At 39.7% G+C, this 19249-nt stretch overlaps 1 protein-coding gene across 1 annotated transcript in view; it reads left to right on the forward strand.

Annotated features, from left to right (window-relative positions):
• sez6b (seizure related 6 homolog b) overlaps positions 1 to 19249 on the forward strand; it is a 428333-nt gene that overhangs the window by 262124 nt on the left and 146960 nt on the right. Inside the window, exon 4 of the mRNA XM_060847773.1 lies at positions 16554 to 16739. Within this exon, the coding sequence (XP_060703756.1) occupies positions 16554 to 16739 (186 nt within the window). The remainder of the gene's footprint in view (positions 1 to 16553; positions 16740 to 19249) is intronic.

Consider the following 19249-nt stretch of genomic DNA (forward strand, 5'->3'; position numbering starts at 1 on the left):
TTCAAAGAAATAATGTTATTAATTCTGACAATGGGGATAAAAGTTGCAAAATATGTTTCTATCAAAAAGTTTTTGTCTGTTAACAACAATTATTATCAGTAAGAAGCAGAGATTGAAAATAATAAGCAGAACCTGCCTTTTACCATCCATTTACTGTACTTGGTGGGAACTGACAATGTGATCTCATCCTTGTTCAGTGGAGATTCAGAATAATGCAGTAGATTTGATAATCTAATACCAGGCAGTTCTGAGGTGTTGTTAATGATTCACCAGGCAGAGTGGTTCATCACTGGAACCTAAAGGATCAGCTAGCAATGTGGAAATTTCTGCTTAACTCTGGATAACCATGAAGACTAGTGCCCTACAAAAGGAGTTGGCCTAGTCGGATGAACAGCAGGGAGTTTCCAGTTAAATAGTACTCCTGTAGATCTTTCAGGATTTCACAGACCTGAGTACTCTACTGCCCTTAACTTGTCTGGATTTAAATAAATCAATGTATCTTAAAGAAATAACTTGCATTTGTATATTACTTTCTAATATTCATGTTCAAGAATATTTTACACCTTTGATTTTGATTATTTAATTTTGAGATGTAGTCAAATTTGTCATTATAAGCAGACAACAAATGTTGCCCAATGCACAACCTCAGAAACTCCAGTGGATTGAATAATCATCAGCTTTTGATGTTGCTGATCTGGAGATTGTAAGATGAAAGATGTGCTATTTGTGAACATTATTATCTTGCTTTATTCAGGTTTGGATTTTGATCTAGCAACATGTGGGTATTGGTTTGTTTCTATGCAGGAGTTTGAAGCTTAACTAGGTCAATCTTTGCAAAAGCATGATTTTAAGCCAGTCTGTATCAGAGAGCAGGGGACTGCAAGGACCCCTGTAGCGTTAATGGAAGTTTGGTTGTATATATTGTGAGGGTTATGATAGAAGAGAGAGAAAATATTCAGCCATTACCCTTAGCAGAATATAGGATGAATAAGATCTTTTTAGATTTAATCTTTCTGTTTGATGGAGAACTGACTGGGGTCAGAAGTAAGCATGATTCTTCCTAGAAAAGGAAATTGCTCAGAGCACTTAAGAGAATATGGTACTTCAATACAAGGATTTCAGTTTGTGAAAACTTCGAGAGTAGTTGGTTAGAAACCTGCATTGGTTATTCAAAGCTGAGAAAATTGAAGATACCAGTTGTGTAACCATTCAAGGAAAAGGCTTCACAGCTCACTGGGCAGGAACTGAGATAAAGCAATTCAGTCAAGGCTACAGATTGCACAGGGAGGGAAAATGTTTCTGGAGTTAAATTTCCTGTAAAGTTATAGTTTTGGGGCAGTAGATGGGATCTTGTTCTGCCATGTGTCTTGAAATCTTTAAAGCTGTGTTATATGTTAATAGCTTTGTTTGTTTTTCTTTCCTGTATAATAAACTTCCATTGTCCTATTAAAACCTAATCCACAACCTTGCATGTTTATGTTTCAATGGAAGATCACCGCATTAATTTTTTTTCATGATCTCTCAAATCAGATTTGATTTTGAGATTTGATTTCCCTAGTGGTAACATCAGCAAGGGATCATAACAATCAGGAACAATATCAATGGGTCAGCAGCTGAACTCTTTGCTCTTTCATTAAAATTAAAAATAAACATCACGCAACACCACGTTATAGTCAAACATATTTATTTGAAATTTCAAGCAGTGCTCCAAAAACTTGTACTTCCAATTAAACCTGTTGGTTTATAACCTGGTGTTGCGTGATTTTTAATTTTGTCCACCCCAGTCCAACACTAGCACCTCCATGTCATAAATACAGGAAGTGTTTAACATCACTTCAAAGGCTGTCCAATAATTTTCATTCTTCGGTCTTGACGTTGGTCTTAATTTTACCTCAGGGCCTGTTGAAGATGGGTGTTAAGTTTAGCTCAGCTGGCTTGCCATTTAGTTTATGGTTCGGAATGATAGCAGCAGTGTAGATTTGATTCCCACATCAGTGAGAGTAGGCTTAGTGTCAAACCCCTCTGTGCCTCTGAGAGATAAATGCAGTGTCAAGCTACCATTGACAAAAGCCATCAAGAAAAACAGGATGAAGCCCAACAGAAAATAAGCCAAGGATCATCTGCCAGACAGAGTACTCTTGATGACGATGATGTTCAAGAGGTTAGGAGCTCACTTAGTTACCTCTTCCTTCCTATACCTATGCCACACACTGACACAGTTCTCTTTTCACATATGATCACCCCACCTCATTTCCCACTCCTCCCCATTCTGTTTCACTTTAAATTAATCAACCCCACCCCACATTCCCTATGCTTCGTCTCCCCTTCTCAATATATCCATTTTATGTATACACTCCAAGTTTTATCCACTTACCTTGTCAATAGCTAGTCACTAACTCTCAGCTCTGCGGGTCAGAAGGCAGGAACAAAAATGGATAGGGAGGTTTCAGTCATCAACACACAAATTGCAACAGTGTGGGTAAAAACAAAAGGGAGAATTTGTATTTATATAGCAACGTTCATGTCCTTAGGATGTTCCAGAGGAGATTCATAGCCATGAAATACACTTGAACTTCAGTTGGTATTGTAATGCATTGTGTGTCTGGTTTCAAAAGCTACATGTGTTTAAGTCCATAGGAAAATTATTCACTTTTCCCGGACCCCTGGAGAGTGTCATGCTGTGATGTTGCTGAGCTATTAAGGGGTAATCTGTTGTACTGATAATGAATTATAGCATTTTTAAATAAGTTCTGCAAAATAAAATCCTACAATTTGAGTTATTTTTTAATACCTCTCCAAAGGAAACTTACAAGAGTTGATATACTCCTTTTAAACAGAGTAAACAGGACATTAATTCCTTTCATTCAGTCTTGGTAATTGCTGCAGAAAATAAATCTGCAGTGGTCAAATGCTGGAGCCCACAATATGCCACAGTTTATGGAATAGAAAGATCATTACCATTTATCAAATAGTCATTCAATTTAAAGAAGAGCTTTGCAAGCAAATGCACTTAGCTGCAGAATGTACTTGCTTCAATGCATTTCATTTAATTCCTTGAGGAGAACATTACACACAGAAGCTGTTTGAAGAAAACGTCTGTTGAAACTGAAAACCTAAGAAGCTAAGAAACAATGTTTTAGCATACGATCATGAAGCCCAGAAAGAGACTCTACCTTCTCTTCGAAAAAGTTATCTATTTCTATTTGCCACCTCTTTCCATATAGGTCTGCAAATTTTCCTTTGCAGATTATTTTCCATTTCCCCTTTGAAAGTTAATGTTAAATCAACATCCCAATACCCTTTCAAAGTGAGCATTGCAACTTCAAAACAGTCCGCTTTGTGAAAAAAGGTTCTCAACTCGTTTCTGGTTATTTTGTCATTTATCAGTTTTGCGAACGCTGTGCTATGGTTATTGACTCCTCTGCCAGTGGAAGCAGTTTTTATTATTCGTTGTATTTATGCACTTCACAAGTTTTGATGCTTCTTTAAAACACCCCTTTATCTTCTCTGCTCAGAAGAGAATAATTGTGGCTTCTCCAGTTTTCCACGTAGTTGCCATCCATCATCCTTCATGTGAATCATGATAAGTCTCCCCTACGCTGTCTGTCTTCACATCCCTCCTAAAGTGCGTTTTCCAAAATTAGACCCGAGACCTTACTGAGGTCTAAGTAACATTTTATAAATGTTCAACATGGCGCCTGTGTTTTTTTGTGTATTGTAAAGCCAAATAACCCAAGTGTTTCTTTAACAGCTTTCTTAACTTGTTCTACCACTTTTCAAGACTTATATATGTGAACCTCGAGGCTCTGTTCCTGTACCCCCTTTGAGCTTGGGTAATTTAGCTCAAGTGGACTTGTTCCTCCGTCACTGAATACATAATCGAAAAGTATGGTGCTAGAAAAAGCACAGCAGGCCAGGCAGCATCTGAGAGCAGGAGAGTTAACATTTCAGGCATGAGTCTTCCTGAAGCAGAATGCATAATGTCACACTTGGTTACATTAAATTTCATCTACCAGGCCTCTGCCTATCTCACCAATCCATGCCTTTCTGAATTGGAGACGTATCCTCCTCACCCATTAATACATTTTCAAAGTTATGTCATCTGAACATGTTGAAATTGTTCTCCCTTTATGCTGGCCCAGATTATTAACATATACACAAAAAGCTGTGATCCTAATGCTTAGGGAGCATCTCTGCATATTGTTTTCCAGTACCACACTTTTTGACTTACATAAAACATTCTCTTCTTGTGATTTTACAAAGTATGCATATTGATCTTGGTAATTGGTAACTTGTATGTAATTCTGAAAAGCCAGTGAATCCAGTAAAAGTGGCAGATTTGCCAAAGATGACACAAAGGAATTAAACTTGCCCTCTGACTTCTGTACCACTGCACATTTCAGGAGATTTAATGCTGGAACGAATATGTCAGAATAATATAAAAACAGAAATTGCTGGAAAAGCTCAGCAAGTTTGGCAGCATCTGTGAAGAGAAATTGGAGTTAATGTTTCATTCCAGTGATGCATCCTCAACTTTTAGTTGCCTATGTGACCTCAATTCTACGGAAATGTCACTTGAACTTGACCCAAAACATTAACTCTGATTTCTCTCCACAGATGCTGCCAGACCTGCTGAGCTTTTCCAGCAATTTGTGTTTATTTTTCTGATTCCCAGCATCCACAGTTGTTTCTGTTATGTTAGATTTTGCATCAGTAATTATGTAAAACTGTCAGAGGTCAACTTCATTATTCCTATGATTATGACCACTCTCTGAGCTAAGTCTCTAAACCTGACACAGTTGCTGGCAGATACCCCAAGCTGTCAAGTGCTCAGATAAAGAGGGATAAACAGTCTCCCCTTCTTTATTCACTTCATTCTTTACTGGCTGCAGCAAGGTTAATTAATAAGGATCTCCCTCCCTGGTGGAAATCTTATGTTTTAAGAGGAGCCAATTTAACCAGGTTCTCTTGAATTAACAGAAGAGTGATTTTATTTCTAAAAATCAGAAGAAATTATGACAACACACATCCATGCAGATTAAAAATTAGAAGGAAAGTTCAAAAAGAGAGAAAAGTTAAAAGATGTACAGAGCAGTCTGCAGGTCATATGTGATGATGCTATAACATTGAGTGTTTTGTTCTGTTTTATTTTAAAGAGCAGCTTTAAGACAGAGGAGTTGGAGTTGTCTACATGGAAAGCCAGCAAAGTAAACAGCTTGTCAGGCAGGCCTTGTTTTATTTTAAAAGTTAGAACAATAGATGCAGACTGGCTGGGTGTGGCCAACTCTGACAGACCAGGATTTCTAGTTTTTTTTAAGTTTTATGGTTGCTGTTGGAATCTCAAAGGGGCAGAAGCTGTTGGAGTTTTAAAGAAGCAGAAGCTATCTATTCTCTCTCAGTTCCAGCTAGAAGCTGTGGTTTCTTTCTGTTGCAGGGTTATTTGTGAGACAAATCTATTTTCTGAACCCTGTCAAGGGTATGTTTATGGGATGTTACTGTATCAGAAGAGTTAATTAGTCATAGTTACTGTATCCATTATTCTGTTAAGTTTTCTAATAGGGTTAAATTATCCTAAATTCCTCTTTCTTTTGTTGTATTTTAAGTATAGTGTTTAAATGAATTGTGTTTTTTCTTAACATCAAGTAGTTTGACCAGTTGCATTTCATCTGGAAAATGGCACTTTATATTTGCATTTAAAATAAGAAAATGTTAGGATCTAGGCTACCTCCTTATACACCCCCTTTTGAGAGGGCATGCTCTGGTCTGTAACACATGCATACTCTCAAAAGCAGAGGAGACACACACATGTCTGTTGTCCGAACTGCTCTCTTTTTTTGCCATCTTGTTCAAAGTTTGAAGTATTCACAGGAGACTACAGTTCAGTTTGTACGGTATTTCCAATTAATTCCTTGTCACTGTCAGGTGTGAATTCCAGAATTCATCTCCAGTCAGCCACTGGATTTACATTTGTTCTCTTTTAGGAAACAACACGTGTTGAAATGAGAAGTTCAGTGTGTCCTCAGATGATCTGAGGTTATGATCCATAGTCATGATAGTATGAAGCAGGCAGTAACTTCTAAAGTCTGCATTTGCATAATTAAATGTTTACATTTAGAAGTTGATGTCAATGATTCCATTCCTGCCCATGGGATGCACTATTGAACACCCTGCAATCAAAATCACCGAATGATGAATATTTGTACATTTACTCTTTACCCTTACTGTAAAAACCTTGGCAAAAAATGCATCTTTTTGAATGAACTGTAAGTTTTTTAAAGCTGCGTATGACATCCATAATTAGTGTTGGAAAACATTTCTACATTTGAAAATACAATTTTATATTTGTGGTTCGTCAAATTTCTCCAATGCAATAAAATTCTTATTTTATATTTTTCTTGAAAGAATTATTATGGCGTTTAATTTCTCCCTAATCCTACATATATATCTAAATACATTTATATGCAAATACTAGAATATAATTGGCTGTTTGCACTACTTGATCATATTGGATGTATGTAGATCCCTTTGACTTATAATCAGACTTAACCTGACTTCAGGAAAGGGTAATCCATGCAAAAGCAATCATTAGATCCATGTGAGCAGCTTTCTTAGCAATCATCAGTGAGCATCATGTGGGCTCACATGTCAAATATAGATAACAAGAAGAGATCAATGAATACAATGGGAATACTTGACCAGAGGGATCCAATAGTGAAAGGCAATGGAAAAGAGAGCAATTAAAACAAAGCTGTTTTGGATTACATGCCAGCATTTGAAATTGAGATTTCCGAACCTATTGAACTAACATTTGTTGCTATCAATGGGTTAACCAGCCCCGATAATTTGCAATGCCTTCCATTGTCACTGCTATGCATTTTGTTTAATAGGAAAGATGAGCTAAATTACTTCAATTGTAGCATGGTCGGGAGTTGGGTGCCTTTGAGGATGGTAGGCAATCAGATTGATTGTTTTTTGCCTTTTGTTCCCTCTCGGTGTGTATGAGGTGGTTTACTAGGAGAAAGGAAGATAATTGCAGGCGTATTCAGCATGTTTTAGAATGAGTTCTTCGCTATCAATCAGGCATTAGCCTTGTTGTCCTGTCATACCTATCATCACTGAAATAGTACAGTGCCCTGTCAATAGTCAGTTTACTTTTATTTCAAAGATCCAGCTTTTTCAGGAATTGCATTTAGACAAATTATTGATAATAGCTTTTGGTTTTTTTGTTTGACAGCCACCATTTGGCACATCACTGCACTCCCTGTTCTTCGAATCATTGTTTATTAGAGTAATTAAGTGCAAAGCAGTGATTTCTGTTTTTGTAAAAAACAGGCATTGACTCGGTCAGGGCAAACTTTTCACATTTCAACAGGCATTCCAGATTCCTATTGTATGAAGTGGTACAAAGGAAAAGTTGGATTGTTCAATTTCCTATTTAATTACAACACACATAAGCATTATGCCTGTCTTAACTCTTGAGATGACAATTGGTCTGCTTCAAGTCATTTCAATACAAAGAACAAAGAGAACAAAGAAAATTTACAGCCCAGGAACAGGCCCTTCGGCCCTCCAAGCCTGGTCTGATCCAAATGTATTGTCTAAACCTGTTGGTCAATTCCTCAGCATTTGTATCCCTTTGCTCCCCACCTACTCATGCATTTGTCCAGACGCATCTTAAATGAATCTACTGTGCCTGCCTCTACCACCTCTGCTGGCAACACGTTCCAAACACCCACCACCCTCTGTGTGAAGTACTTGCCATGTGTATTCCCCTTAAACTTTCCACCTCTCACCTTGAAAGCGTGACCTCTGGTTATTGAATCCTTCACCCTGGGAAAAAGCTTGCCTCTATCCACCCACTCTATACCGTTCATGATTTTGTAAACCTCAATCAGGTGCCCCCCTCAATCTCCTTTTTTCTAGTGAAAATAAGCCTAACCTATTCAACCTTTCTTCATAGCTAGCATTTTCCATACCAGGCAATATCCTCGTAAACCTTCTCTGCACCCTCTCCAAATCCTTTTGGTAATGTGGTGACCAGAACTGTACACAATATTCTAAATGCAGCCGAACCAATGTCTTGTACAATTTTAACATGACTTGCCAGCTCTTATACTCAATACCCCATCCAGTGAAGGCAAACATACTACATGCCTTCTTGACCACTCTATCCACCAGTGCAGCAAACTTCAGGGTACAATGGACCTGCACTTCCAGATCTCTCTGCCCATCAACATTTCCCAAAGCTCTTCCATTCATTGTTTAAGTCACTCTAGAATTAGACTTGCCTAAATGCATCACCTCACATTTGTCTGAATTGAAAGCCATCTGCCACTTTTCCGCCCAAGTCTCCAGTCTATCTATATCCTGTTGCTGTTATTTTTGTTATCTTCATAGCAATTATGAGAATGCATTTCCTGCCCAATTCAAATCAAACTTTTCAATGGTAGTAGAACATTTGTCACATTAGTTATAAGAACAGGGGTAGGATGAGGTGGGCATTTTGGCAAATGCCGTCACTGTGCCCACTTGAGAGATCGTCCTGTGATGTAGAAGTCTCGGTGCAGACATAGGAGCATTCATTGGATCTATTGGTAGTTTGACAGTGGGTGGAGGGAGGGAGGCGTATGTTACTCAAGGAGATTGGGGAGAGTGTGTGGAAAGGATGGCTTTTATTGGAGATTTGAGATTTTGAGAATACCAGGGAGATGCTAACAATCAAAATCATAGGGAGAGGGTGTTTGAGAGCATTGGGCATGGAGGAATGTGGTCTAGGTGTTATGGAGGTGAGTCACTGATCAATGGGCATATGATCTGGGCAATTTTTTTCAAGTCTTTCCAAGAAATAAAGTGGATAGAAACGTGGAAACAGGGCCATAGATCTAACATAAATGGCATGAGGTTTCACAGCCTGAGTGGTGGGCTGCAGTCTTAATGAATTGGACGTTGCTTAGAACTTGGCAATGTAGATAGAAAGGATTGGGGTGGGGACCCAGTGGAATGAACAGCCCGGAGATTGGAAACTGAACTGCCCTTACCTGCTTCTGAAACATCAAGTCCTAAATCCCAAATGTGAGTCTGCCTGTCTGTTTGCTTCAGCCCACAACCTCACAGTCACTCAGCAGGAACTTACACCCTCAGATACCTTCTGTCCGATTGTTAGAAAGTTTGGGCCTTTACATTCCTACCTTAAATGTATTTAAGGATAAAATCTCTACTTCCGAAAATAACTAGTTAAAAACCCAAGGCTGAAGCTGTGCAGCCATTACATCCTCCCAGCATGGAGCAGAATTGCAGAAATGGAAAGCATGTCCTTTAGTCCACTGGAAGTTTGTCAATGTATGCAGTTTTTTTGAAGTGTAATGTTTAATATTTTTATAACCAGGCCAAACATCCCTTAAAAACACTAAAAGAAAATCAATGTTGATGTAGTTTCCTCAAGAGAAATTTCTTCACAGACTTTTCAACAAAATGAAGGGAGGCAAGCAGTGAGACAAGAAAGCTGTTGCCAATAAATGTTTATGAAAGCAAACATACTGGAGATCTGAAATAAAACCAGAAAGCACTGGAGAAGCTCAGGAAGTTCGGCTATATTATCCAACATCAGTTGAGGCCTGGGTCAGGTCAGTATACTCTTGGAAAATGGTGGAGTAGGATTAATCTACTGAATGGCCAACTCCTGCTCCTTTTGTAACATCTGGCAGTTCTGAAGAAGAGGCATGCTAGTGTCAAAATGTTAAGATAAAAATGCTTACTTGACTATGCAAAGAAACCATAATCTAATCCGAGGTGTTCAATGTCTCTATTTGTATACAATGGTTAGTCTGCATTCTGCCTTGTAGTTCTGAATTCTGAAATCTAGAAAACCTTCCAAATTTAACTGGCATGGTTTGGCTCAAATGAAAATTATTTGAACTTCCCAAGTATGCCTACTATATGATTACAAATTTGTACATTGTCACTGCTAGATTCCAATATTCAAAAAACCTAGTTTGAGTCATAGCCCAAGTGGGTGGCAGGTCGGCTCAGCGCTGCTGCTTCACAGTGCCAGGGACCCGGGTTGACATCAGCCTTGGAAAATCTGTCTGTGTGGAGTTTGCACATTGTCCCATGTCTACGTCTACCTGAACCAGATGTCAGTGTATCCACATGCTGATCAGCATGGACAGACCCTCCAAATGCTGTATAGCTTAGAGCAAACTTTATTGCTGAGGTGGCCTTTCATTAAAAAGGAATATGCAATACTGCAGAAACCTGTTTAACAACAAAACAGCAGTTTGTTTTGCAAAAGTAATAACGATATAATAAACTAAACTAAACACTTTACATATAACACACACTTAAAGATTTTGAAACACAGAACACAATAAGTAGCTAATTCTGTTAATCCCAAAAGAACCTTTTATAGCACACACACCAAACAATGTCCTTCTCTATCACCTCTATAGGTTTTAATTTAACTGGGGCTTCAGCTCCTACTCCTGAGGATCTATAGCTTCTTCTTGGAACCTTTCTACAATTGAGCTTAAACTCTCTCAGATTCAAATAATCTCTTCAGGGTTTTAACCAAACATTCTGGTTTGGAACTTTTACTAAACTTCTTTTCTGAAATAACCTTTCATAAAAATTCTAAACTATCTTCTCCGTTTTGCAACAGCAACAGATTTGCACATCTATGTTCATCTAACAACCTTGACAGAACTTCCTAAACTGAAACTAATAAAATGATTTTTCCAAGCTGTGGGTATGTTCCCTGAAGAAAAGAAACAAATCCCTGACTTTCTAAACTAGAGCCTAATGCACAACTATTCACCTTGTTTGCTTGTAAAATTCTCCCAACGTAAAGGAAAAAAAAATCTGTCCAGGAAATCTTTGTCTTAACATTGTTTTAAAATAAATTGGCACAACTACAGAATTGCTTAGAAGTTAATTATTCAACACCTTCAGAGTCACAGAAAAGCCCATATGCCATCAGTTCAAAATTCAACAAATCAAACTCAAAATAAATAATAATGAAATATCCATCAATCATACAATGAAATGTTCTAAGGTGCTTCACAGGAGCATTACAAAACTAAAAAGACACTGAGTCACAGAAGGATAATGAGATCAAATAACAAAAAGCTTAGTCAAAGTGTTAAAGGAGGAAAGTGAGGTAGAGAGGCATAAAGGTGAAGGAACAGTATACCAAAGTTTTGTCCTTACAAAATTGAAGGCATAGCCATCACTGATGGAGTGTTTAAATTGAGGATGCTAAGGAGAGCAGGGTTACAGTAGTTTCACTATCATGGAAGGTTATGGGGTTTGAGGAGAATTCAGAGATGATGCATTGGAGGGATCTGAAAATGTACATGAGAATTTTAAAAACAAGACTCTCTTGTCACTAATTTGCTAGGCTGTTTTTCTGACATCCAGTATTAGACGAACACAAATTTTCTCCAAATAAATGTTAGGAAGATTGAAGTCAATGTTTTTAGTTCCCACTGCAAATTCCATTCCAAGTTACCAAGTCCCATCCCTCTGCCTGACAATAGTGTGAAAAGTCTATCTATTGGAAAAGTTGCGGTCATATTTAATCCAAAGACAAGCTTCTGACCTCATACATATGCCCTCATTAAAACTGTCTATTTCTATCTCTGTGGCATTGCCTGACTTCATTCCTGGTTCAGTCTCATCTGCTGCTAAAGCCCTCATCCGTGTTTTGGTTACTTTGAGACTTGATTACTCCTGGCTGATCTTGTACATTTTGCTGAGATTCTTATAATCTTCACTGTCTGTGTCTTAACTCAGAGCTAATCTACATTGGCTCCTAGCCAATCAATACCTTGATTTTAAAATTCTCATGTGCATTTTCAAATCCCTCCATGGCCTCGTCTCTTCAAAACATTCTAACTCTCTTTTCAATTGAGATTGATTCCTCTATTTTAAATCTTTTTCTAAAGCTTGGAGTTTGTTCACTCATCTATTTTCCTCTTGTTTCCCTCTGCCAGCCTGTGATCCTCCTATTAAAGAGTGCTTTGTAACATTCTCTACATAAATGCTATGATTGGGATAGTTTTATTACACTTTCCTTTGGTGTCTTGAGGGTTGCCAACTCAGTCAATGTCAACCTGTACTTTCAAAATGAATTCAATCAGTAGCTTGTTGGAAATTAGACTGGATGGCACAGCAATAAATATAAGGTGAATAACTCTTGTTTAGAATGTGATAATTCATGTGATCTTGTCCCTTTGCCTTACCATCATCAATCTTTGGACACCTGCTGTCGCTGATTGGGCATGCTATTTAACTGATGTAGAGTACACTACTTAAAGTGTCCTCAAACAAAATGGTTAGAATTCTGAAGTCACTATCTTCTGTTTCCCTCATAAGTTTGTTTTCTAAGCATCAATCCTTACCCTTTCTCACTCTCTCTCTCTCTTTCTCTCTCTCTATGGTCACAGCAGAGCAGGACTCTGCAGCTGGACCTCATCCACTCCAACCATTCGTTTTCTTTCTTTTCTCTCCTTTCTCTCTCTTTTGTCTTTTATTGTCAACCTTTTCTCAGGCTTTCACCTCCCAGTCTCCGACCTTCCAGCCCTTGACCTCACAGTCTTCCAACCTCCCACATCCTGACCTCACAGTCTCCAACCTCCCATCCCCCTGACCTCACAGTGTCAGATCTCCTGGCCTCAGGCCTTGCAGCCTTCAACATCTGACCTAATGGCCTCAGACATCGCGGCCTCAGCACAGACCCGACAAGGCGTCCTTTCAGACTTACTTGGTGGCCTCTTGGCCCAGTGTGGCAGTCTGCCAGCCCAGTGTGGAGTCCGCTTGGCCTGGCATAGTAATCTCCCAGCAACCAGCACAACGGTCTTCAGGCAGTACTTGATGGTCTCTTGGCCTGGTGGTGCCAGAGCAATCTCCCGGCCTTTTGAACCCTGAGGTAAATCCAGGTGTGGTCTGGAGTCAGGGCCTGGTGCAGAATGGAGACGAGGTGCCAGCAAGGACTCGGTCAGAAGACTGCTGATCTGAATTTTTTTTGCCTTTTTATAATTTATTCTTAAAATCTGCAATGCTGGGCAGTCAGCAGTTAGCCCCTCTAACTTTCATGTTGGGAACTGTGAATATCCAGTTTCCTTGCAGTGAGTGGTAAAATAGGAAGCTGCATATTACTGAGATGAGATTTGTAGTTAATGAAGCTGTTAATAAGCAACCATCCCCATTAAAAGCATCTCGTCTCTCCCTAGCAAGAATTTAGCCTAGATGTCTGGAACTCTGTAGAAAAATGCAATTGAATTGTCCTTGACACCAAGAAAGACTTGACTTGATAGTGCATGGAGTGATCCTCCCAGATTTCATACCATGACCCATGTCATTCAGGCCCCTATAAGACTCTGCCTGAGGAAGTGGATAAATAGTTCAGTCAGTTTGAGAATTGAGAAGCATCATGACAAGAGGAGATAAGGGGTAAGATTGTACACGTGTGGGAGGCATTTGCTTAATGGGATTTGCAAGCTATTTTCTTCTATATATTTTTCCATTCCTATTTTGTTGATAGGATATTATGGCTGAAAGCAATAGATGAAGAGACACTTTCAATTGTGTAAATTGAACAGTAATGGGATTGCAGCATGGGATTTATGTAAAAGATGGTAATATTTATTTCACTACAAACTGTATCCTGAGGGAAACTTCTCATTTATATTGAGAACAACTTGTTTTACAGTATAAACTGATATGATGCCATAATTTTAATTGCACTGCTTTGTGTTTTGTATGGATCCAGTGTGCATGTAGTCTCTGATGGAGGAATTTAAGAGTTCAAAATCTGAAATATCTTTATCAATAGGAATGAATGCAACACAATCTAAATTTGGGAAATATGCTCAGCTGCTGCTCAAGTCAACTCCTATTGATTGCTTTACAAAATATCTTCCTGTATAATCAGGATTTCTATAAACATACAGATAAAAATAACCAGTTTTTATAGCATACTTCAACTCATTCCTTGATGTTTTCATTGTCAGTAAAATTCCACAGAAAAGAGACTGGAAAAATTACATTCATGTGGATTATGTTCATGTGATTCAAAATCCGTTGTTATTTTTATGGGAAATCTGGCAATACATTTATTATATTTAGTCTGATGACACAGCAATGTTCTGTACTTCTACTTTGAAAATTTATGTTTAATGTTATTATGAACCAGGAGTCATCAATGTCTCAGCAAGTTTATTGAGTCACAAATTTCAACACTCCAAAATCTTGTATTGATTCAATCTGGGCATCTACTAATTGACTTAATCTCAGTCAGGACAAGCTAAGGTTAGGAAAGGAAGAAAAGAGTCAGGATTCCACTGCTGTTTGCTACCATATGACTTGTGTGGGCTATCAATATTGGACCAGACCCAAAATGGATAAATCAGCCTGATCAAATATCCCCTGCCGATCACCACCCCACCTTGTGCAAGGCTAATAATCACTTGACTGAGGTATCAAGAAGACAATGTCTCGTGAAGAGGAAAGATAGGGGAAAGGACAAATTTAGCAAGAGATAGAAAGTGGATCAGTATGATTGATTTATAGGTCATACCGAGTTATTTTGAGTTGACACATGCAGTTACTCTTTGGGATGGTTATAAATATGCACAAACTAATTTCTGTCAAGAAACACAATACAAACTCTGAACAGTTTGAAAGCTGCTAAGAGGATTCTAAATGCTATTTACAGCTCCTCTAAGATTACATTGGATTTTACAAAGAGAAGTAGCATTATTGAACTGATTTTATTTTTACAAGCTTGGCTCACTTTCAAGTTATGTTCTTCTTGCTAGTCTCCATCCACCTTCCTAACAAAACTTATGAATAATTGTAAACACTAAAAAAAAATCCCATTGATTACTGGTACACTAGCATGCTGCACTGTGAACTGTTATTAAGAATCTTTTGATTGTGCTTATCTTATTTTAAGATCCCAAAGTTGATTTTGCAACTGTTATATTTTTGGGAATAAATTTAGAGTAATTTTTCTCATTGGGCCATTCTGATTTCACTGGAATGAGAAAATATTTTGGCTGCAACACAGTCCCTCTTACTTCTTATTATTGATTTTCAAGCCTCGATAATCCCCACAATGTTACAGTTCACTCAGTTGGTACCTTTCTTGTCTCAGAGTCAGAAGGTTGAGCCTCAGACAAGGATTTATACTGTGCCCTGATTATTCCAATGTAGTCCTCAGGGATTACTATAAGAACATAACAACATATGAAGTAAGAGCTAAAGTAGGCCAGTTGGTTCTTCGGGACTGCACTGATGTTCAACAAGATCATGGGTGATTTTCTTGTTTTCCTTCCTGGGGATGTTCTCCTTCGAGCATCGGAGAATGAGGGGTGACCTGATAGAGGTTTATAAAATTATGAGCAGCATGGACTGGATAAATAGACAAAGTATTTTTCCCTGGGGTGGGGGAGACCAGAACTAGAGGGCATCAGTTTAGGGTGAGAGGGGTAAGATATAAAAGAGACCTAAGGGACAACTTTTTCACACAGAGGGTGGTACATGTATGGAATGAGCTGCCAGAGGAAGTGGTGGAGGCTGGTACAATTGCAACATTTAAAAGGCATTTGGTTAGGTATATGAATAGGAAGGGTTTGGAGGGATATTGGTAAGGTGCTGGCAGGTGGGACTAGATTGGGTTGGGATATCTGCTCGACATGGACGGGCTGGACCGAAGGGTCTGTTTCCATGCTGTACATCTCTATGACACTATGACTCTCCACATCCCATAATTCCTTTGGCAAAGAGTTCCAAAGATTTGAGACCCTTTGAGTGAAAAACCGCCACCTCATTTCAGCCTGATATCATTGCAGAAACTCTGACCCCAATGCCCTATCGATGCATTTATCAAATATGATTATCAAGTGCTTATTCTGTTTCGAGTTAGCTCAGTCAGATAGATACCCAATGTGTGGATCTGACTATTGCCAATAGGGTTCAATCCCCGCTGTGACTGAGGTAGGCTCTAGGTTTGCTATCATGCTGTACCTACAGCAGAGGAAAATCACAACATTACGACATGTTTTCAAAAATAATCACCAAGAGTCCACATTCGAGCAGACAATGCGAGATGAAAGCAGTCCTTGAAGAGCCAAAAACATGAAAATCAGTTTCACTTGAGTATTAACAAGAATTGGAGTTGGCTGTTGCCCATGGAATTTATTAGTGCAGAGTAGAAACTATTTCTGCACATTAACTGTGACACAAAAGACTATAAAATTCAGAAACAAGAAAACAGCATACTGAAAATACTCAACAGGGCACAGATGTCACCTGGCCTACTGAATATTTGCAGCATTCTTTTGTTCTTATTTAATTCACTGTAGACTTTGATTTCATTTGAATTCACTTCTGTTTCTCCTTCAAAGAGAATGGCATCCAGATGCTGCCAGTGAGAGAAGGATGCCCAATGCTCTTGGAATGTTATTAAAGCACTGCCTGTAATTTTCTTTCCCAAATGGATTTTATTAGATTTTTTTATTTAGTTCTAAAATTGTTCTCTTGTCTTTCTGCAGCTTATTTACTTAGCTGTGGATTTCCACAGAAGCCTTCCTCTGGCGATGTGTCTGTCACCAGCCTCCATCCCGGTGGAGTGGCGCATTTCTACTGCAACACAGGTTACCGTCTGCAAGGTTTCTCTTCCCTCACCTGCGTCAATGGCAGCAAACCTCGCTGGAGTGATAATGAGCCAGAATGCATTGGTAAGTACGGCAGAAGCATGCTTCTTCTTCGGCAAAAGAGTAGGTCAAAAGTACTGTTTAAAAGCAAGATAGATTGTCTGTGGACTTTGTGCCTTCGGAAGAAACAAGCTTTTACAGTGATGTTCCCTCCTTGAAGACTGTTCTTCCAACCTCCAGATTTCTATCCGGATATCTCCTGAAGTAACTTTGTCACCACAAAGTGATTCAGCATATTTCACCACATTAAAGATGCTATATAAATACACGTTGTTTTTTCACATCTCACTTAGCTCAATTCTGGGGAAAGAAACTAGGAAAATAGCAAATCCCTTCATGTTAAGAGCATGTGGGTGCCTATAAAGTAACTGGTGAAATGTGAAGTTAATCACTGTGGACTTTTAAATTCTTAATTTTTCAAATTAATAATGAATGAGTCTTTTCTTTGTAAACTTCAATGTTTAATTATCATAGAATCATTACAGTGTGGAAACAGGCCATTTGGCCCAACAAGTCCATACCCACCCTCCCAGGAGCAACCCACCCAGACCCATTCCCCTGCCCTATTGCTCTACATTTCCCCTGACTCATGCACCTACACATCTCTGAACACTATGGGTGATTTAGAATGGCCAATTCACCTAACCTACACATCTTTGGACTGTGGGAAGAAACCGGAGCAAACCCACCCAGACACAGGTAGAATGTGCACACAGGCAGTCGCCCAAGGCTGGAATTAAACCCAGATCCCTGTACTGAGAGGCAGCAGCGCTAACCACCAAGCCGCCGTGCCACCTATAAAGAAGACAGGGAGCAACCTCTCTGCCTTTTTGATGACATTTCTTAACCGCAGTCGGCAGTTATGGCTGCTGTTCTGTATAGTGCTTTCTTCTAACCTAGTTTAAGTCAGTATAAAACTTTAGCACTCTCATATTTTATTTTAAGCTTGTCCGATCTACTTTCTACTACATTTCCTCTTCAGTGCTTGCTGTATTTTGATTCCAGATTTTTACTAATTCTGGTAGAATGTGTTCATACAAAAAAAGTGGCAATGGAATTCAGCCTGGAGGGAAGTGAGCTGAGGCATTTGGACAGAACAAACAAGAGGATACACAATAAATGGGAGGATATTGAGAGGGGTAGAGCAAGTGAGAGACCTTGAATTTCATGTCCGCAGGTCCCTGAATGTGACAAGATGGGTAGATAAGGGAGCAAAGAAAGAAAATGAGGTGATTTCCTTCATTGGGCAAGGTATTATATACAACAGCAACTGCTAATGTTAACAGAATTTGTTCATGCTCCGTTGCAGACAAGATGGGGTGAAGGATCTTTTTTCATGCTGTAAAATCCCTCTGACTCTATTACTAACTCGCTATCTTTGCAATACATAAATGCATAGCGGAGCCATAGGCCTCCTTAGTAGCTTCGCTTCATTTCTGCTGACTATGGGGAGGTGATTCTGGATTAGTGGTGCTGGAAGAGCACAGCAGTTCAGGCAGCATCCGATGAGCAGTAAAATCGACATTTCGGGTGAAAGCCCTTCATCAGGAATAAAGGCAGTGAGCCTGAAAGCATGGAGAGATAAACTAGAGGAGGGTGGGGGTGGGGAGAAAGTAGCATAGAGTACAATGGGTGAGTGGGGGAGGGGATGAAGGTGATAGGTCAGGGAGGAGAGGGTGGAGTGGATGGGTGGAGTGGATAGGTGGAAAAGGAGCTAGGCAGGTCGGACAAGTCCGGACAAGTCACGGGGACAGTGCTGAGCTGGAAGTTTGGAACTAAGGTGAGGTGGGGGAAGGAGAAATGAGGAAACTGTTGAAGTCCACATTGATGCCCTGGGATTGAAGTGTTCCGAGGCGGAAGATGAGGCGTTCTTCCTCCAGGCGTCTGGTGGTGAGGGAGCGGCGGTGAAGGAGGCCCAGGACCTCCATGTCCTCGGCAGAGTGGGAGGGGGAGTTGAAATGTTGGGCCACGGGTAGTGTGGTTGATTGGTGCGGGTGTCCCAGAGAAGTTCCTTAAAGCGCTCTGCTAGGAGGCGCCCAGTCTCCCCAATGTAGAGGAGATTGCATCGGGAGCAACGGATACAATAAATGATATTAGTGGATGTGCAGGTAAAACTTTGATGGATGTGGAAGGCTCCTTTGGGGCCTTGGATAGAGGTGAGGGAGGAGGTGTGGGCACAGGTTTTACAGTTCCTGCAGTGGGAGGGGAAAGTGCCAGGATGGGAGGGTGGGTTATAGGGGGGCGTGGACCTGACCAGGTTGTCACGGAGGGAACAGTCTTTGCGGAAGGTGGAAAGGGGTGGGGAGGGAAATATATCCCTGGTGGTGGGGTCTTTTTGGAGATGGCCGGAAATGTCGGCGGATGATTTGGTTTATGCGAAGGTTTGTAGAGTGGAAAGTGAGCACCAGGGGCGTTCTGTCCTTGTTACAGTTGGAGGGGTGGAGTCTGAGGGCGGAGATGTGGGATATGGACGAGATGCGTTGGATGGGGAAGTGATGGTTTAGTGATATTGTCACTAGGCTATTAATCCAGAG

This window comes from Hemiscyllium ocellatum, chromosome 31 (assembly GCF_020745735.1).
Source record: "Hemiscyllium ocellatum isolate sHemOce1 chromosome 31, sHemOce1.pat.X.cur, whole genome shotgun sequence".
Lineage (NCBI taxonomy): Eukaryota > Metazoa > Chordata > Chondrichthyes > Orectolobiformes > Hemiscylliidae > Hemiscyllium > Hemiscyllium ocellatum.